The 22,904-nt window shown below is 27.7% G+C and overlaps 2 protein-coding genes across 4 annotated transcripts in view; one reads left to right on the forward strand and one right to left on the reverse strand.

The window, feature by feature from the left end:
• Positions 1 to 22,904, reverse strand: part of LOC122509876 — a 296,814-nt gene that overhangs the window by 61,284 nt on the left and 212,626 nt on the right. The window lies entirely within an intron of this gene.
• Positions 88 to 2,417, forward strand: LOC122509884. The gene is made up of 4 exons (XM_043624192.1): positions 88 to 656; positions 918 to 1,091; positions 1,197 to 1,364; positions 2,080 to 2,417. Exons 1-4 carry the CDS (start codon positions 582 to 584, stop codon positions 2,353 to 2,355), a joined length of 693 nt encoding a protein of 230 aa, XP_043480127.1. The 5' UTR covers positions 88 to 581; the 3' UTR covers positions 2,356 to 2,417.

A 22,904-nucleotide genomic window follows, 5' to 3' on the forward strand; every position in this document is an offset into this window, starting at 1 on the left:
TGGAAAAAGAGAGCGATTTTTTAGAGAAATTTTAAGAAAATTAAAAGAATATTTGAATGGAGAAAATTTTTTGTTTAGAGAGAAATATAATAAATTTTAGAGAAAGGAAGAAAATAAAGAATATTTATACATATTTAGAAAAGAATTTTTATTATATTGATAAGCAAAAAGTGTTTCCCGCATTTTACTGCGGGAAATATATGTCACATGACCGAAAAATATCAAGTTTCCCGCATAAACGTGATTTGTATAATTAAATGTTGTACTAAAAAAAACAACTACAACAACAACCCAAATTACAGTAAATTCTAAATTGAAATTCAATACATTTCCTGTTTCAATTTACATGAATAGAATTTGAAGGAAAAATGAATAATTTTTTGTTCGTTCGTTTATAGTGTTAAAATTTAAAAACTATAGTTTGCAAACTATTGAAAAAATTTTGTAAACGTTAATAGATAAATATAAGTGCGTGATTTTTTTTACTGAATAATCAATTTAGAACAAATTTCTCCCACTTAAAAAAAATGAAATGACGGTATTATTATATAAAAATAAAGGCATCTTTGCTTTTATTTAATATGCATATTCGATTTAATAGTGAAAACATGAAGTTACAATTTGTCTGGATTTTGTTTGTTTTTTGCTTTTTTGAAGTAAGTACAATTAGACTATTAATTAATATTATAATTATTATTTATTTATTAATTATTAATTATTTATTTAATAAATTTTTGTGACAACATTGAATAAAAGAAACGACTTTTTCAAATCTTCAATCCACATTATAGTGAATATTATTAATTTATTATTATTTTCATTATTGTCATTATTAATAAAAATAAAATAAGTAATAATAATAAAAAGCCAATAATAAAGTGCATTTGAAAATGAAATATTTGTTTTTCGTACAATAGGTCAAAAGCAATTATATGACAAAACTGAAGATATTTGCGAATTATGCAGCACGAAAAACACTTGATTATGATCAGGAATTTTTCAATTCATTAATAAATATGCTGAGCAACATGAGAGATCTAACAGCATACTCTTTATTTGATACATGGAATTCAACTCACATTTTGTTTAATGTACGTAATCGAGTTTATCGCACAATTATTTTATGTTTTTAAATTGTATAATAATTTTTTCCCTCGTCGTTCTTTGTACATATATATATATATATATATATATAGAATGTAAGCGCACTAGCGGAAACAAGCGAGCAAAATGAATGCATTGCAATTGAACAGAAAAAATTGAGTGACATTGTCGATGGAGTGGCTGTTCCTCTTTTTAATTGCGGTCGACATGCTTTGGAATTTGGAGATCCAATTCGAAAAGAAGTTCAAAAAATCCATCAGGTCATTTATTATTATCTTTTTGTTTTTTTTAATTTTATTTATATTCTTCTCGTAAGTATAAGTAAATCTTTTAAATATCACAGTATTATTTTATTATTAATTTTTTTTTATTATTTCGGGGGCGGAAATGGCATTTTTTTATTTGTTCATTGTTTTATTATTATTTTTAATTATTTCTGGGTCGGAAATAGCTTTTTATATTTGTTCATTATTTATATTTTTTTTATTACTTGTGGGTCAGAATTTTTTATTTATTATTTTATTATTAATTTTTTTTTTTATTATTTCGAGAGGAGGAAATAGCATTTTTATATTTATGTTTTATTAATTTATTAATTATTATTTTATTATTTGGTAAGAGGGCGAAAACAGTAATTTTTATTTAATTATTATTTTATTATTAATTTTTTTTATTATTTTGGGGGGCGGAAATAGCATTTTTTATTGTTAATTATTTTTTTTATTCTTTTTGGTAGTCGAACAGCATTCTTTTTATTTAATTATCATTTTTTATTCTTATTTGGAGGGGGAACGGCATTTCTTTTATTTAATTATGATTTTATTAATTATTTTTTATTGTGGGGGCAAACGGCATTTTAATTCTTATTCGGAGGGGAGATCAGCATTTTTTAATTATTAATTTTATTGCAAAAAAAGTACAAAATTTTTTTTGAAAGACCAATTACATTAAAAAATGATATAATTCATTTTGCAGACAAGCGTGAAAATTATAAACGACTTGCAGTTAATTGAAGACACATGTTTATCTGAAAGTGATAAACGAAAGGATGACTGTAATTCCATTCGAGTTGAGGAGCTTGAAACTTTATTGAATGGTTTATTACGGCAACTGATTACTTTTGAGATTGAAGGAGGAACTGTAAAGCTCACAACACTTAGTGATACTTTAGAATGCAATGCAAAAGTTTTGATGGCTGTACATAATGAGATAACGAGCATGCAAAAAAGACTCAAGGAATGCATCAAGTAAATTTGAAAAAAAAAAATTTTTCTTAAAAAAAGAAGAGAAAATAAAAAATATTTCATACTTTATACTATAGATTTTATTTTTACGAGGTAAATTTTTTTTTTTGCAATTTTAGAAATAGGGAAAAATTTTTTCTTCTCAATTACCTCAATTTCCAAAGAATCTGCTTCCATCGTGTCCTTATTGAAATCGAATTCTTCCATAATGACGAGATTTTTGAAGTGAACCATGTTTTTTTTAATAATAAGTTCAAGTTTGTAAATCAAATTATAATTGCGTCGTGGCTTTTCGAATTATTTCGTTGATTACATTTCTTCTTAAATTTTCTGATACTTTTAATTATTTTGCCCATTATTGTTGCCTATTATTAACACTTTTGTTATTGAGACTATTAAATAATATTTAATTAATTATTATCAAATATTAATTGAATTAATTAAATCACCTAATTAAATTAATTTTTAAATTGACTTTAAACAAAATTTAGAATATTTAAACTGAGTCGAAATTTAAGCCCTACTTTCACCCTGAATTTTCAGGGTCTATTGAGTGTTAGGAGTAGTAAAGTGACCCTACTTTGACTCCCAAAACAGGCTGAAATTTGCCAATCTTCCATTTGGAGAAGCAAAGGAGGGTCTACTTCTAAGAAACCTATACCGTACTTTCAAACCTCGTAGAACCTACTTTCATACTCCTAGACCCTACATTCTAAAAGAAAATTTTGAATTATTTTTTAATGCATTACTTGAAACACTGCGAATGCAAAAAGTACTCCAAATTGATAAAACACATAAAATTCCACTTTTACTCATCCCAAGTGCTTCATTTGAATCTGAGCAAATCTTCAAATTTTTCTTTTTCTAATTGTAGGGTCTAGGAGTATGAAAGTAGGGTCTACGAGGTTTAAAAGTACGGTATAGGTTTCTTAAAATTAGACCCTCCTTTGCTTCTCCAAATGGAAGATTGGCAAATTTCAGCCTGTTTTGGGAGTCAAAGTAGGGTCTAATTGTATTAGAATTAGACCCTACTTTACTACTCCTAACACTCAATAGACCCTGAAAATTCAGGGTGAAAGTAGGGCTTAAATTTCGACTCGGGAATTCACACTGAGAAAACTGGAGTATTGGACTAAACATCTGGAGGGACAAATCGTTGATATTTGAGAGTTAGCTATTGGATAACAATCTAAATGTTCAAATACACCATTGACAGATATTCGTGCCATTTCTCTTGGAGGGAAAATGAGTTTATAACAGAGGGACAAATTAACCATCTTGAGAAATCCCTTCCTTATCCGGCGCGAAATGAATAAATATGGCAACCTAACCCCTAAATTAAATACATAAAATGTCAGAAAAATAATTTCGCGCGCATCAGATCGTACACATTTTCTGCGCAACTTTTAACCCTCAGATATAATGGGAGAGAATATACAAGTAGATTTCCATTACCAATTCAAAATTTATTTTAGAAGGACTATTTAACTCTCTTCATAAGCAAAGGAAACATACACTTTTTGAACCTCCGAATTTGACATTCCAGTTTTCTCAGTGCAGTTACTTAATTAAATTATCAAATAAAAGTTTATTTTTCCGCTCTCCAAATTTGAATTAGTAAAAATGTTTACTAATTTAAATTATTGACCGACTTTTTGCTTTTGAATTAGTAAAGTTTACTAATAAATTAGTAGAAATTACTATTTATTAGTAAAACTTGTATAGTAAATTACTAAATAAGTAAAAATGACTATTTATTAGTAAATTTAGTAGAAAATTACTAAATTAATAGAAATTACTATTTATTAGTAAATTTAGTAGAAAATTACTAAATTAGTAGAAACCATACTATTTATTAATAAAATTTACTAATTCAAATTAATTAATAATATTAATTATTACTGTAATTTATGTTTATGACATTAATGTTTAATATTCGAATGATTATTTGATAATACCAAAGTAATAACAACTTCTTTATAAATATAACAATTAATTATAATAATTAATATAATGATTATAATTTTTTTATAAACAAAAAGTTTTCACTGTAATGTGGACATTGATAATATAAAAAAATTAGAATTCAATAATTATAAAACAAATATTGTCAGCATTGTTGTATTAAATTTTTGATCGAAAATACCTTCAGTTGGAAGAGGATTCCATTACAGTGGGGAATAAAAGAAAAGTATACCGAGCGGATAGTAAATTTTTTATTTGATATCATTATGAATTAAAATATCCCGACTGTGCGGGAAAAATATGTCAACATTTTAAATTGTAGTGGGAAGAAATAATTGAAAGAACTACGTTTTTTTATGTATATACGTGCGGATATCAAAAGAAATTGGAATTTAATGAATTAGAAGAGAGCATGTTTTCCTCTTTAAAAAAAAGAAAAGAATAAAAGAAATTGACCATTTTTTTCATTAAAAATTTTGTTTCACGAGAACAAATGGAATAAGAGATTAAATACTAATGAATCCCTTTTGTTCTTAGATAATTATTTTATTTGCTGATTTTCTTAAGCAAACAGTCCGTTTCGAATGGGAAATGAAAATGGTAATCTTTCCGGTAGTGTGATGGGTCAGTCGTTTCGGACCAGTTTTCTGAGGAAACAGTGAAAGTAAATCTATTGTTCTGAACATCATCAGCTGATCGGATGTTCTTTGTCCTGTCCAAAGGGACGTTGAACTTCTCATGTTAATAATATTTGCTTAATAAAGTTTCGATATACTTTTGTTTTTATTTTTGTTTCTCGATTTAATTTAATTTAATTTTAATTTAATTTTATTTTTAATAACAAAACAGGGTTGTCACAGGTGAGGTAAATCAGAAAATTCAGGGAGAGAAAATGGAAAATAAAATTAGTCTGGGCAATAAGGGAAAATTTAGAGAATTTACCGAAAGTACAGGAAAAAGTATTTAATTTCTAGAATGGATAGAAATAATTCAATTATGTTCAATTCAATTTTAATGAAACTCTTCTCAAGAATTCAATTATTTTTATAAACAATATAATTGTTCATGTGAATTCAATTATTTTCAATTCAATTTTAATGAAAGTCTTCTCAAGAATTCGATTATTTTTATAAACAATATATGTAATTGTTCTTGGGAATTCAATTATTTTCAATTCAATTTTAATCAAATTCTTCGCAAAAATTTCAATTATTTTTATAAACAATAAATTTTTTCACAGGAATTCAATTATTTTCAATTTAAAATAAATTCTATTGTTTTTAAATATTTCAATTAATTTCTCTAAAGAATTTAATTATTTTTAATTCAATTTGAACAAAATTCTTTGAAAGAATTCAATAATTTTTCTAATAATATAATTGTTTGTTGGAATCCAATTATTTTTAATTCAACTTTAATCAAACTCTTTGCAAGAATTTAATTATTTTTGCAAAGAAAGAAAAGTCGTCTCAAGAATTCAATCATTTTTACAAATAAAAGAATTCCTTACAGGAATTAATTATTTTCAATTGAATTTGAATGAAATTCAATTTTTTTAAAACATTTTAATTAATCTCTCTAAAGAATTTAATTATTTTTAATTAAGTTTGAATAAAATTCTTTGCAAGAATTTCAACTATTATTATAAACAATAAAATTCTTCATTGGAATTCAATTATTTTCAATTCAATTTTTACACGGAGAGAGAATATATATTAAATTTTGTAAAAATATTTTCAAATTGGGGAAAATGTGCGATAAAGCGAAATTTTGATATAAAAAATACTAAACTTTAAAAAAATTTATGTGAAATTTAGTATAATTATATCAAATATCAAGAATATTAATTAAATTCTAATATAACTTTAATAAATTTCACAAAACTTTTTTTAAAGTTTAGTATTTTCTATATTAAAATTTCGCTTTGTTGCACTTTTTCCCCAATTTGAAAATATTTTTACAAAATTTAATATATATTCTCTCTCCGTGTATCAAACTCTTCTCAAGAATCCAATTATTTTTACAAACAAAGAATTTTACTATTTATAAAAGTAATTGAATTCTTCCAAAGAATGTTATTACATATTTATGAAAATAATTAAATATTTGCGTAGAATTTTATTAAAATTTTTGAAAATAATATTGAATTGTGGAGAACAATTTAATTATTTATAAAGATAATTGAAATTTCGAGGAGAATTTCAAAAAAATTTTAAACATAATTGAATTTCTGCGGAGAATTTTATTACTTTTGAAAATAATGGAATTGTTTTTTTTAAATTTTATGGAAATTTATGAAAATAATTGAATTCTTGTGAAGAATATTTTTCAAAAATAATATTCAAAAGAATTTAGTAAATCTGAAAAATTTTGCTACACTGAAAAAACTGGAGTATTGGACTAAACATCTGGAGGGACAAATCGTTCATGTTTGAGAGTTAGCTATGGATAACAATCTAAATGTTCAAATACACCATTGACAGATATTCGTGCCATTTCTCTTGGAGGGAAAATGAGTTTATAACAGAGGGACAAATTAACCATCTTGAGAAATCCCTTCCTTATCCGGCGCGAAATGAATAAATATGGCAACCTAACCCCTAAATTAAATACATAAAATGTCAGAAAAATAATTTCGCGCGCATCAGATCGTACACATTTTCTGCGCAACTTTTAACCCTCAGATATAATGGGAGAGAATATACAAGTAGATTTCCATTACCAATTCAAAATTTATTTTAGAAGGACTATTTAACTCTCTTCATAAGCAAAGGAAACATACACTTTTTGAACCTCTGAATTTGACTCTCCAGTTTTCTCAGTGTATTTATGAAAGTAATTGAATTATTGCGAGGATTTTATCATGGAGTAGTATAAGGAGACCGAACGCCCGTGATGAATCCGCGTCAAACGTGGCCGCATTTTTCATAACAGTGATTCCTCTAGGCTCACTTACATCGATAGAAGAGCCTCTCGCGGAGGAGAAGATCATTATATTTAAAAACAAAATAAGACATGACATAACCTCTAATTTTGTTTATAAAAGTGATTGTTAGTTCAATGAAGCATGTAAAAAATAAATTGTGAGTGAAAATGCCTGCTGCTGTCTGTGTAGTGAAAAATTGCAATTCTTCTCTCTTAATTATAGAGGGAATTTTAGTAACAATTAAGTTATGTATATAAACAATATTAATCGCAACAATTCTCACATATACTTACTTATTTATCTCTTTTCACTTCCAACCGAGCACTTTCAAAATTAATATTGAATAAATAAATAATATATTATAATTATAAGATAATTATTAATGATAATTGTCAACTATTTCCAAACAACACTAACCTATAAAAATACCAACTGCACCCCAGTAAAAAAAAAAGTATTCAGAATAGAGAAAAAGTATTGGTGGAGACGTTCGGTGAATGCGTTTTCGCGACAAAACCGTATTGGTGGGTTACGGTGAATACATTTTGCTTACCGTGAATACTTTTTTTTAAAACTTTCGATTTAAAGATTCCTAAGCAAAGTTGAGAATATTTATAAAGAGCGTAAGTGACCTGAAGTATAAAAATGACGATTGCGAAAAGGAAATAAGAAATTTTTAGAAAAAACGAAAAATTAAATGTGACAAACAGATTGTCAAATGTTGATCAATTACCATATGCTTTTCTGTGCCTACAACGTATGATGATTAAAAGGAACTTTGACGTTACCGGCGGAACTTACTGTTTCACATACATTTACTTGGATTTCTCAAGTTTCTGTCGGTATCGTCAATGTTCCTTTTCATCATCATACGTTGTAGGTTTGTCACATTTAATTTTTCGTTTTTTCTCAAAATTTCTTATTTCCTTTTCGCAATCGTCATTTTTATACTTCAGGTCACTTACGCTCTTTATAAATATTCTCAACTTTGATTAGGAATCTTTAAATCGAAAGTTTTAAAAAAAAAGTATTCACGGTAAGCAAAATGTATTCACCGTAACCCACCAATACGGTTTTGTCGCGAAAACGCATTCACCGAACGTCTCCACCAATACTTTTTCTCTATTCTGAATACTTTTTTTTTTACTGGCTGTACAATAACAATTAGCAGACGATTATTAGTGACATTTTTCCCCGTTGGGGGCGCTTCTATCGATGTAAGTGAGCCCAGAGGAAACACGGTAATGAAAAGTGCGGCCACTTTGCGTGAGTGGCGTTCGGTCTCCTTATACTACTCCATGGATTTTATAAAAAAAGTTTCAAATAATTGATTTTTCAAAAAAAAATTTAGATAAACCTTATTTTTAATAATTCAATTTCTTTGAAATTTTCATTCTTTTAGAAAATAATTGAATATTCGTGTAGAATTTTGTCAAAATTGTTTTTAAATAATTGAATTCTTTTTGCAAATTTTATAAAAATAGAAGACATACAAATTATTGAATTATGAAAAATTTTTGAAAATAATTGAAAATAATTGAATTCTTGTGGTAAATATAAATGAATTTTTGTTATTTATAGAAATAATTGAACTTTTACAATGAATTTAATAAAATTCCTAAAAGTAGGGGAGAGTCTCCAGTTGTGAGACGGGTTTTATTTTTGACCCGTAAATTGTAAACGGGTAAACGAAATTGTAAATAAAATACACCGTTCGAAAGGTAACAGAAATACGCAACTTTTATTAAAAGAAAGTGTAGTGTTTCGATGAACTCAAAAAATGTTACGATACCCCAATGGGAAGTAAACGATTGGTTCAATAATGGGCCATGCTTGGCGAACTCCGTTCCATTATTGGAACATTAATGGCAACCATCATTGGACCACCAATGGTTTAAACTTGGGATGATCACGCTACTGCCAATGATCGGTAGCCAAGCATCGGGCCAATATTAGTTGCCAAGGAATTGCCAAGGAAACAAAATCGATTTTTAAAAGCTTGATTTTTTATTGGCAGCCAACAAAAAACCAAGGTTTTGAAAATTGATTTTTTTAAATTATTAATTAAAATATATTTTTCAAAAATTTATTTAAAAAAAAAAATATTTTTCAAAAATATATATTTTTTTTTAAATTGATAGAACATATTAATTTAATTTGTCACCTCTGGTAAAACAAAGATGAAAGACTGATAAATTCCCTCACTTTATATCTTACAGTGGAGGGATAACTGTGAATGTCTTTGCGAGAGAGGAGCAGGTACTTATATAGAGCAAGTGAAACAGGTCACAAGCGAGAAGAAATCACTAGCATGCACTCTGGCGGCGCTTGTCGGAACTGTTTTCTGGCGCGCATGCATATCCTGACGTTATCGACACAGCGCTTGGCAACCAACGTTGCGCCACTTCCGACAAGCGCCGCCAGAGTGCATGCTAGTGATTTCTTCTCGCTTGTGACCTGTTTCACTGGCTCTATATAAGTACCTGCTCCTCTCTCGCAAAGACATTCACAGTTATCCCTCCACTGTAAGACATAAAGTGAGGGAATTTATCAGTCTTTCATCTTTGTTTTACCAGAGGTGAAAAATTAAATTAATATGTTCTATCAATTTAAAAAAAAATATATATTTTTGAAAAATATTTTTTTTTTTAAATAAATTTTTGAAAAATATATTTTAATTAATAATTTAAAAAAATCAATTTTCAAAACCTTGGTTTTTTGTTGGCTGCCAATAAAAAATCAAGCTTTTAAAAATCGATTTTGTTTCCTTGGCAACTAATATTGGCCCGATGCTTGGCTACCGATCATTGGCAGTAGCGTGATCATCCCAAGTTTAAACCATTGGTGGTCCAATGATGGTTGCCAATTGTTTTGCCAAGAAAAAACCATTGGGTACCAAGCATGGCCCATTATTGAACCAATCGTTAACATTGGCAACTTCCCGTTGGGACATTTTCCGAGCACATCGCTTTTTAAAAAAAAAATGTCTCCAGTTGTGAGACAGTCATTAAAAATTGCTAAAATTTAATAAGTTTGACATAAAACGTTATGTTTAGTATAAATAATTAAATATATTAATAATATATATTATTACATACTAAATAATAATATTTATTCGACAAAATATGACTATCAAATAAACACAATTTAATAGCTTCAACAAGAGCATTAAAATTGATTTCTTCTGAATCAATTGACTTTTTTCCACTTGACATGTCCAAAAATACTAGAAAAAAAATGAAAACAACATTTAAATAGTATGCCTGCAAAGTCGTATTTTTTATGCTGCCCAGATGGGTGTTGACACCGTCTCACAACTGGTGATATGCTGTGTCTCACACCCAGAAATTGGCGCTATTTTGAAAAAGGAAAATTAAATTATTTTCAACCGTAGATTGGAACAATGCAATATTGCATCACAAAATATAAGGAAAACACTAAAAGAAAATGCATTACATTTACCTTTTCCAATTAATTAACTTGGAAAAAAAGTACTTTGCATTTATTGAAAAAACGCTTTTTAGTCGATTGTCACACACAGTGTTGGTATTTAACAAAAACAGTTTATATATCCGCTTCGGCGTACACGAAAAAGTTGGTTCATATAAAAAGAAATGTTTTTATATAAACCAATCGGCTTTTTAATATTGCATGTTAAAAAAAATTGACTGTCTCACAACTGGAGGTGTCTCACAACTGGAGACTCTCCCCTAATTTAATTTTGGTGAAGTTTTACTATTTATGAAAATAATTGAATGTATTGCGAATAAATTTTTAGAAATAAAATTATAATTATACGGTGACTAACTTCTTTAAAAGAAGTACATTATTTTTAATAGAATGTAAAGAAATTTGAATTAGGGTCAATTGGGGTAAATGTAAACGGAATATCTATTTTTCACCAAAAACATTAGTTTTTTTTGTTAAAAGGTAAAACGGACGGATTTCTTTTGCATGAACTTGTTACTAGAGTTCCCTAGAAAAATTTTATGAGGTTCAAAAAAATATTGTTGCACCTGAATCACCTAAAACTGACTGTTTACATTTACCCCGAGATTTTGAAATTTTCTTAAAATTCGGGGTAAATGTAAACACCACTGTAGTTAAGCGAGGTTTAAGAAACAAGTTATTTCAATAGTATACTACTGTTTTAAGGGATGGAAAAACTGAAAAAAAATTCTTCGTAGATGTATAGTAAATCAACCAGTTGACTGATAATTAGAGGTGTGCAAAAAGCCCGAAACCCGACCGGGTAATTTCGGGCTTTTCACTTTTCGGGTCGGGTTGGGCTTAGTCAGTTCGGGTTCGGGCCGAGCTCGGGCCGGGTCGAGCTTGTTTACATACCCGAAATCTTTCGGGTACCCGACCACATTCGGGTTCTCAAAATTTTCGGATACCCGACTACATTCTGGTTCTCGAAATCGCTTAAGCATGCGTTAGCCAAGATCAAATCAAGATTATTCATTTTTGTAGTGAACACAAAAATAGGATGCCAAACTTAATCGCATAGTTCTTTAAGAATTTAATTATATAGTTAATGGTAACCCGAAATTTTCGGGTGACCCGATTGCATTTGGGTTCTCGAGAATTTTTCGGGTACCCGATACATCGAGAAAGCTCGAGCTCGGCCCGACCCGACGTTTCGGGCTTTTTGCACACCTCTACTGATAGGGGAGCGTGGGGGAATTGGAGCCCCTTAAGGAAAATTATTAAAAAAACCAACTTATTTATATAATAATACATTGTTTTCATCATTTTCTACTCATTTCGTTATTTATCTTTAATTATGTTTAATTAGAAACTTAAAAAGAGAAAGTAAATTGGAAAAAAGAATTTTCAAAAAAATAGTATATTGTGCAACAAGTACAGAAAGAAGCTGTTTTCCGACGAGTGCAAAGTTTGCTGTCCCGAGCGAAGCGAGGGCAGCAATTTGCACGAAGTTGGAAAATCTTCTTTCGTACGTGTTGCACACAGTACTTTGTGCAACACCTTTTGGTTTTGATAAAAAAGCTGTTTGAAAACGCTAGTTGACGCCAACATACGTACTATTTAGCAGGGTTTGGAACGTATGTTACCGCACTTAATATTCGTGGTTTTTTACGCGTATATTACTGTAAAAAACAGGTATTCTACAAATAGAAAACAAATACCTATGTATATCACCAAAAAAAACCCAAAAGTTTAAGAACTTTGCCGCACTAGTGCAGCAAAGTAAGCACTTTGCCGCACTAGTGCAGCAAAATAACCTTTTTACCGCACTAGTGCAGCAAAGTAAGCTCTTTGCCGCACTAGTGCAGCAAAGTACTGTTTTGCGCATACTTTACAGGCATGCAAAGTATTACTTTCCTTACAGGTGTTGCACAAAATACATTTTTTGCCATCACCCAATTTGTAGGGTATTGGGAGCTTTCACTTGAAATTTAAAAAACTTCTATTTTTTAGGAATATTTTTTGTTTTCTAATAGAAAAAAGTGTTAATACTCACAATGAAGCCAAAACTTTAGACTTAGAATAATTTTTTTCCTAAATTATAAATAAATAAAAAATTTTTGAAAAAAAATTAAATTTTTCATTTTTTCCACCAAAAATTATTTTTTAATTAAAAATTTGTTCATCTTTTACAATTTTCAAAGCAATAACGAAAGCCGTAACATAGTAACGAAAATTCTTTGGGCTGACACTAATTCTCCCATTACCCCACAGAATTCTTACAAGACAAAATTTGAATAAAAAAATAAAAACATTAACAAATTTTATTATTATCTCGATTTTTATACAAGTATAAATATCCACACATATTCACCTATAATATAATGAAAAAACAGAACTAAATAATACGATTTTAACTACTTATGGTGATGTTTAGAAATATTTTGCATTTTACAACGAAAACTCAAAAAATACATTTTCCCTTGTCTTTACTAAAAATTTGTCAAGAATGTGATCATTTGTTTTGGAATGATATAAACAAAGGTTGTAGAAGATTTTCTAGACATTGCAGCGAATTTGAAGGCTTTTAAGTACGTGAAATTTAAAAGCTCCCATTACCCCACGCTCCCCTAATGTATCATATAAAATAAACAATTAACCATTACAAAACTAGTAATGTAAAAACTTGAATAACTTGAACAAATTTTAATAGATTTTCATTCAACTTGGTAAAAAGAAGTTTTTTTTTATTTTTCTGAATAAGAATCTAAAATCGAATTTTTAAATTTCAAAATGGTGGATCCAATATGGCGGATGAACCTAAAAATAATATTTTTAAAAATTGATCAAATTTGCTTGAATCTGGCTACTAGGGGGTTTTTGAGGTCGCTGAATACGAATTTGAAGTCAAATTTTAAATTTTCAAAATGGCGGATGAACCTAAAAATATTTTTAAAAATTGATCAAATTTTCAAAAAAAAATTTTTTTTTTTAATCAAATTTTTTTTTCAAAGAGGACCTAATTTTCTTTTATATGTAATTTTGCATTACCAAATTAATGAAATTGTGATATAGAAGCAAATTTATTCAATTATTTTCTTTTAAAATGTAGTTCAAGTTCTGTTTACATTTACCCCGAGTTTTCAAATTCTCGGGGTAAATGTAAACGCTTAATTATTTATCAACCAAATTGACGAAAATCAAAAATCAAAGTCAATTTTTGTTAGGGCATTAATAAGGAAGAATTACATATTTTTGTTTGATTTTTAAATTTATTTTTATGCAAATGCGAGACAAAACACTGAAACAGTAAAATTTTGATTTTCAATCTTTTTTGCATTAAAAAATAACTTACACTATGGCATTGCCAATTGTCAAAATAAAATATTGGCAATACTCAGAATATCTTGTAGGTGAGCTGAGGTAAAAATATTGACGTCGTACTTATTTTTTAATTTGTAAATTTAGCTGAAACATCTACTGTTTACATTTACCCCTTGTTTACATTTACCCCAAATAACCCTACATAAAAATTTTCAATTATTTGTTTATAAAAATTCAATTATCTTGAAATAACAGAATTAAAAAATCTTATCTTTCAAAATTTTCAACAAAAAAACTGCGAAAATTCAATTTTATTAAAAAATTTGAAGTGTGTATTTTTTTTAAATTAACTAATAAAAATTTTAATTATTAATCTTCGCACTAAGAAAAATGCATACATTAGAATGTGACTCCTTATAAAATTTAATTATTTATCAATTATTAAATTAAAATACTTTGAAAATTCGATTTTTTAAAGAGTTTTTAATGAAATTCTTTAATTCTTTTTTTGTCACCGAGGCTACTATTTCCTACTTTTTTTTGTCATCGAGGCTACTTTTTCCTACTTTTTTTAAACTCATAATGGAGTCCGAAGCTATTACAATAGTGAAAAGTTTAAATAATAAAATAGCTTAAATAATAAAATGCCTAGAGTGATCTCGGGGAAATTAAATTTTTCCAAGAAATAGAATTTTCATTTTTTTCTTCTTTTTTGATACGAGTCTTATTTGAATTAGATGAACGACTTGAAATCCAATTGAATTGTCTTATTTAATCTTCTTATCTGATTTTGAAAAAATTGTCTCCAACATAGTTGCTAGATCGATTTCCGCGGGGAAATCGTATTAGATTCCTTTTTTCGTTTTGATAAACGTGTATATACTATATACAGAAAAGAGATGATAAAAAAAAAAATTCGCGCGGCAATTCGTGTCTCTTTCTCTGTATCCAGACTGAATACAGATAGAGAAGTACATATTCGAGTCGATACATTGATGTTGAACGCGACTGCTCGTTTAGAATGTATACGTTGTAGAAGATAAAAAAGGAAAGAAACGAAAAAAACAGAAAAATCGAACAATGTAGTTTTAACGGGATACACAATATCGATTGGCAATCAGATACTGACCCAGGGCAACTAATGTTGAATCTCTGTCACAAAACTAGGCGAGCAAATTAATTTACATAGGTGGTTTTTATAGAGTCGTCATTTTTCAATATTCACGCATATCCGCGTGATAAAATGAAACTTGTGGAAGGAGGGGAAAAACGAAAAAAAACTTTTCATTGGATTTCTTTTTTGATTATGGAATTATATTTTGGATACTTTCTTTTCTAATTTCAAATTCCTACAGTTTTTTTTAATTGCAGTTATCTCTTGATAATTAAACTTTCACAGGCCTTCGGCTTACGCTACTATTTTTTTTCACTCCATTCAATTATTTAGATACTGTTTTTCTGTAAATAAGTTACACCCAGAGAAAAATTTTAATTAAACCAAATTTAATTTATTTGAGTTAAATAAAAGTATTTTTATCTTCGAGCCAAATGGGTTATCTATTTGTTTTAAATAAAAATTTTATTCGATATAAACAAAAATTTTATTTGATCCAAATAAAATTTATCTCGGACAAATAAAAAGTTTACTTGGCTCTGAGTCAAATATATTTTTTCCTGGATGTACTAATGGCACTTATTTCGTTCAAAAAGCCACTAATTTTTAAATTGAAATAAAATTTCTAAAAAATACAATGAATTTTGGAAGAATTACAGTTGTAATGTTTAGAAATAGTTAAATTTTAAAAGGCTTTACATATTGAAATCATTTGAAATATTTTAATTCCTGTCGAAAAATAAATAGATATTTAAATATTTATTTAAGAGAAATTATTCTATTTTTGAATGTAATTTAATTTAGAAATTGTGAAAAAATTCAGTCGTTAAATTTAATTTTTTCGTAGCTACTTTTTTACTACTTTTTTCAGTCTTGAAGCTACTTTTTACTATTTTTTTAAAATTAATTATCGACTACGAAGCCTGAAATTAAAAAAAATGTATTAATAATTTTTTCAATTAATTCATGGCGACAAATAAATTGAGTGAAATTAATTAGTTTCTTTCTATGAACGAACGTGTAGGAGTATATACAATTAAAATTTAGATCCCTCGAGTAATAAAAATAATTTTATTTTGTTAATATTGATTGCAAAGATAGTTCTCCGTCTTCATGGAATGAAAGATTTGCTCATGAAAAACTGTCGCTTCTATTGAGTTGAAATCGTGATTGCGAAAGCACGATGAGCTTTATTTGAATTTGCTTACGGGTTTGTTGTTGTGAGCCAAGGAAATCCTGTGGAATTTATGAATAATTCAGTGAACTTAATCACGATGCAAAAGTCGCCAGAGGGACATCCCTTATATTCCCGCAAAGATATTTAATAAAGAAAACAGATATATATACAACAATTGTTCACACATTTTATACTTATTTTCTAAAAATGAAGTCTCTTTTATTCTTGCGCTTCGCTCTTTCTCTCTCCATTCAAAATATTTATTCTTTTAATATTCATTTTATTTATTATTTAAATATTTCAGGCTTCGCACTCATCTTCTAAAACCTACTATTTACTACTTTTTTACGGTTTGCTACTATTTCCTTACTTTTTCATATTTCTGATACTAAAAGATACTTTTTTCTTTCTTTTAGTTAAATCCGCTAATAATTGAAATAAAAAAAAATTATACTCAAAACTTTTAATAAAATCCTTAGAATCACTTCAAAAAATTTTGATAATATTCTTTGAAACGATTTAATTATATTCTCAAATTTTTTTAACAAACTTTTTTTAAAAAATATAATTATTATTTTCAATTCAAATAATGAAATTCATGGCTGAAATTCAATTATTTTCAATATCTACAATTTAAATAGAATTTCAAAAAAGAATTCAATTATTTTCAATATCTGCAATTTAAATAGAATTTCAAAAAAGAATTCAATTGTTTAAAAAAAATGTTAATAAAATTCTATGCAAAAACTCCAATTATTTTCATGCATTATAAAATGTTTACAGAAATTAAATTATTTAACATGCAATTTTTATGAAATTTTTTGATATGAATTAATTATTTAAAATTTCTTTTCTAAAATTCGCTCTGAAAGAAATCAATTATTTTTGAAAATTTTGATAAAATTTGTTTATAAGAATTCACTTATTTTCAATAATTTTAATAAAATTCTTTGCAAGAATTCAATTATTTTAAAAAATTGTAATTAAATTTGTAATAATTCAATTATTTTTATAAATAATTAAACTCATCGAAGGATTTCAATTATTTTTACCTCAACAATTTTAAATAATTTCTTCAAAAATTCAATTAATCTTCAAAATTTTATTTAAATATTCAATTGAGGCATTGGATCCAATAACTCGCCCGACGCTCGGAGGAACGCGCAACTGCCAGTCAGTGAGAAGTGAGCGCCTCTGGGCCACTCACTGCTACCCGGCTGGTATTAGCGCGTGCCTTCGAGCGTCGCACAGTGGGGCTAAATGTACTTTTTGTGTCAAAATCAGTCTAGATGTCACAATTTTCATTCAAATTAAGCAATTTTTTTTTAAAAATCTTCGTTACTAAATTCTCTATCGATTCCTCCAGGCCGATTTTTTAATTTTTGATTATTTATATTTATTTGTTTATAACAAAGTATGAAAAAATCGATATGTTGCTATAAAATAAAGTTTTTAACATTTAAAAATTTTTTAAGTATATTAGAAATCATGTTTTAGTATTCCTGAAGTAAAATTTTTTATATAATTATACTTTTATTAAATAAACAATACGCTAATTAATTAACTTTTGGAAAAAAGAATATGATTGAAAAAATTCAATTTGTAGTATATTTATTCGAGTTTTTTACCCGAAATTTAATGGGTAATTAACATATAAACATTGTATTAGTATCTTGATTCTATTACAAGTTAAAAATATTAATAATTTGTTTAAATAATTATAAAAATTATCATTTGCAAGCCACACTTTTGAGATTAGTTCATATAAATAGAAAAATTTTTAGGAATAAAAAAAATCGAAATTTTAATTTTTTTAAAATAAAATTTAACAAAAAACATAATTCATTTGTTTAAACAATTGTTAAATACTTACACAATAACTTTTATTTTTGTATTTAATTATTTCCTGCGTAAAATGTTGAGAAATGTAAAAAAAAATTTCTTGGTTAATGTTGAAAAAAAGTTTCAATTAACAATAAAAAATTGTTTAAACATTTTAAAAATTTATTAAATTAATACTGAATGTTTATATGTTAATTACTCATTAAATTTCGGGTAAAAAACTTGAAGAAATATACTACAAATTGAATTTTTTCTATCATGTTCTTTTTTCCAAAATTTAATTAATTAGCGTATTGTTTATTTATTAAAAGTGTAATTATATAAAAAATTTTACTTTAGGAATACTAAAACATGATTTCTAATGTACTTAAAAAATTTTTAAATGTTAAAAACTTTATTTTATAGCAACATATCGATTTTTTCATACTTTGTTATAAACAAATAAATATAAATAAACAAAAATTAAAAAATCGGCCTGGAGGAATCAATAGAGAATTTAGTAACGAAGATTTAAAAAAAAATTGCTTAATTTGAATGAAAATTGTGACCTCTAGACTGATTTTGACACAAAAAGTACATTTTGCCCCACTGTGCATCGGGCGAGTTATTGGATCCATAATTGAATTTTTTCAAAGAATATTTTTTGTAAGAATTCAATTATTTTCAAATCTTTTGATAATGTGTTGTATGAAAATTCGATTTTAAGAAATAATTAATTATTCAATCAATTATTTATTTATGTATTTAAATAATTGAATTCTCGTAGAACTTTCTAACAAGAATTAATTTAAAAATAAATTTTAGATAAAATTGTAGATAATAACTGAATATTAGATGCGTTACAATATGAATTTTGAGAAATAATTAAATTTCAAATAATTTTTAAATTGCTTGTCTTTGAAAATTTTAATTGTTGTAAAACTTTAGTAATATTTAAATATTTATGATAAAAAATTATATATTTCTACTTTTCAAGAGAATTATTAAAGTTTTGAATAATTTTATTTAAAAATTCCCAAAAAAATGACTGAATTTTGAAAGAATCACAATTGTAATTTTTAGTAAGGGAGACCGAGGAGGAAAGTAACAAAAATCAGTTTTTTTGTTGTAGCGTTCAAACTATTTAACGAATAATTTTTGTTGACACCTTAATAATTAAAAGCTTTGACTTTCACCTGTTAAGGGGTTACGCCACCCTGAAATTTTCAAAAAAATTTATTTTTTTTGCTTAATTTCAAAGTTTATATTCTAACGAATATTTTGAGATGTCGCCGAAGACAATGTCTCACTAATTACAAAAGTTATGGTCATTAGAAGTCAGCGCGGTGGGGACGCGCCGAGAGCTGCTGGAAGCAGCGACTTTCTATTTTCGAATGGTCTAGGGGGCCCTTTCATGATTTAGGAAGGGTCCTTTTCATTGTATCCCTTCCATTCTTAAATAAAAAAAATTATGGCCCAGGAATTGCTGATTAAATAGTAAATTGAAAAATTTTCAAGTTATAATACACTAAAGTTCATTTTTTTCTTCTTTTGCGTTTTTCTCGAAACCACAATTTTCGAGACGGTGTACACGATAACTCAAAAACTATTCAATCGATTGACTTGAAAATTAATATACATCTTCCTAAATAGATTTTCCACAGAGTGACGTGGGATTTTTTTGATTGAATAATTTGAAAATTTTTTATCCAATTTTTTATACGGTAATTTTAGCCAAAAAAAAATGTCAATTTTTGAAGTGCTTCCATTTGCGTAAAAATTTTTTTTTTTTAAAATGGCTTCGTCACTCTGTTCAAAATTTATCACTTTTTAAGAAAAATATTGTTTTACTTGTTTCTGACAAAAATTGAACTGCCAATCATGTACACCATCAAGGAGTGCTCCGGAAAAATTGATCCACGCCAATAGTTATATCTCCGCCATTTTTAATTAAAAACAATTTTTTTTTAAATATTTATAAAGCTCAATATATGTACTAAAGCATCAATAAATGTAAAGAAGTCCTACCTGAAACAGTTTTATCAAAAAAATTCCTAAAAAACCATCCGATTTTCATGCGTTCAGGGTGGCGTAACCCCTTAAATAAAATTTGAATTAGACATTTAGATTAAATAACCAGTTCACACCCAGGCGGAAAAGTCGGACGAATGTCGGAATTTACAACCGGCTGGGATCCGCGCCCGTACAGACTGCAAGTACCGACGGTCTGTACCGATTCGGATCTGAAAAAGCAACCGGCGCGGTACAGATTATGCTCCGACTGTCGGAACCGTCTTCCACTATTGTCAGTACTGGCTCGGTGCTGGGCCGGATCCGACTGCGGATGTCGTCATTTATTGTCACATTATAAATCACATTATAAATTTATTTTCAATAAATGTGTCATAACTAAATAATTATTACAATAATTGATTGCATTATTTTAGAAAATAATGATTAATTAATAAATGAATTTAATTAAAATATTAAGTAATTATTTATTGAGACTTTTTTCAAAATTAAACAATTAAAAAAATTTGTTGTGCACTTATACTTTATAATTATTATAAATAAATTTATACTATTAATATAAATTTATTATTATTGAGATATTATTAATTAATAATATTGAGAATTAATAATAAATTATTAATATTAATAAATATTAATATTCATGTTAATAATTTATTATTAATTCTCAATAAAATTAATGTTAATTAATAATATCTCAATGATAATAAATTTATTATTATTGTGATATTAATTAAAATTATTAATATTATTATGTTCAAAATTATTATATTGAGATACAATTATTTAATATATTATATAATAATAAAAATATAGCTGTAGCATTGACGCGTAGTTATTCGACAAGTTTCATTTCAGCTTGTGACACTTGAGAGTATTTAAGATTTGAGAGTCCCATGCGAGCGTAGCATAGTGGTTAGCGTGCGAGATTTGGGTGCGTAAATATTCGGTTAGGCGTAGGTTCGTACCTCCAAGCGTTAGGATTTTTCAAATGTGTATGTAATAACAAATTACGTTTAAGTGTATAAAAAAATAAAAAAAATGTGTAAAGTGAACTGTCAATGAATTGTCATTAGTGTTTATCTTTTGCAATTAATTATTTTTTGTATTGATATTTGTTGAAATTATCATTTGGATCCGACCCGGTTGTCAGTCGGTAGAATGCCAGCGCTCGGCTGGCTATTGAATGAAAAATCCGCGGTCGGTAGAGTGCCAGATCCCAGCCGGTTGAATTATACACGGAACGGCTTCTCCCGGCCGGTCAGCGGGCGGTAGAATGCCAGTTCCGAGCCGGTTGCCAGCGCGCTCCTGGCCTAGTCACTATTCGGTAGAATGCCCGTTCACATTCGGTTGGCAGGCGGTTCCGAGCCAGTACAGTTACACCGGCGTCAGTACGGGCTAGGATCCGTGCCGGTTGGAAATTTCCGCCTGGGCAGTATGACTTTTTCACGACCTTTGCATTTGTTACTTTCCTCCTAACCCCCGAGGAGGAAAGTAACAGCACATAGGAGGAAAGTAACGTTATAGAATTATGGCTAATTTTACAATTTGAAGACTATTATTATTTAAAAATATTTTTATTATAAACTTAGAAAAATACAAAGATACTTAGAGTACAAATTGTACACGTTTGGCACAAATTTAATACATATTTAACACATTATGGTACATTAGTGTCTTCTAGATATTATATCTTCTTATCCATATCATAGATAAAGCATTTAATTTCAAAAGTTTCGTACGTCCAATATTAAATTATTAAAATGTGTAACAAAATACTAAGTCTTCAGTTTAAGTTAAATTATTAATAATTAATAATAAAGTAATAGCTTTCACTACTTCAGGAGCAACAACACTCTAGAGCAGACATAGAGACTAATTGTTGATAATTTGTGTTGGGAAAATGAAAAAAGAAATAGGATTTCTTTTTGGATGTTTTGTTAAATACATATTGAAATATCCCAGACAGCACGTAATGTTGCAGCAAGCTTGCCGCGTAAGATTGCCAATATTGCCGAGCAAGCTTGCGGCAATATTATTGTGGCAAGCTTCAAATGTCCCACCTACAGGAAGCTTGCCGCGTAAGCTTCCAGCAATATTGCCTTGTAAGCTTGCTGTAATATTGCACGGCAATATTGCCGCAATGTTGCACTGTAAGGTTGTGGTAAGGTTACACGTAAGGTTGAGGTGAGGTTGTGGTAAGTTTACAAATTATGGAAAAAAATTAACAAAATAATTAATAATTTAAATAATTAATAAATATTAATTAAAAAATGAAGTTTGTTGCTCTTCTATATTTTTGATACCTAACATGAAACAGAAAATTTTGAAAACAAACTTGGGGGCACTGGGATTTAAACCCGGGATCGACGCGCATAAACCTAACACCCTACAATACCGGCCAAAATTGTCAGTCCACCCATTTTCGAAGGAATGAAAAAAATTTTTTAACATAAAATTTATGAAAACTCAAAATTTTTTTGGTTTATATTTTGAAAGACGATAAAATTTTGAAGAAAATAAGACCTCACAGAAGTTATTTGGCCAAAATTTGTAGAAGATATTCTTAAAAATCGTCATTTTCAATGTTTTACAAAAATTTGAATAACTTCTAAAATAATGAACGCTTTTTAATAATCTTATGCTTATTTTAAAGGTCGTTTTCTATGGAATAAGAATTACTTATAGGCATTAACCTGTAATTTCTAATTTGGAATAAGCATGACGTCAAAGTTGGACAAAAAAATTGGAAAAATTTGAAATAAATTT

This window comes from Leptopilina heterotoma, unplaced genomic scaffold (assembly GCF_015476425.1).
Source record: "Leptopilina heterotoma isolate Lh14 unplaced genomic scaffold, ASM1547642v1 Lhet_63, whole genome shotgun sequence".
Lineage (NCBI taxonomy): Eukaryota > Metazoa > Arthropoda > Insecta > Hymenoptera > Figitidae > Leptopilina > Leptopilina heterotoma.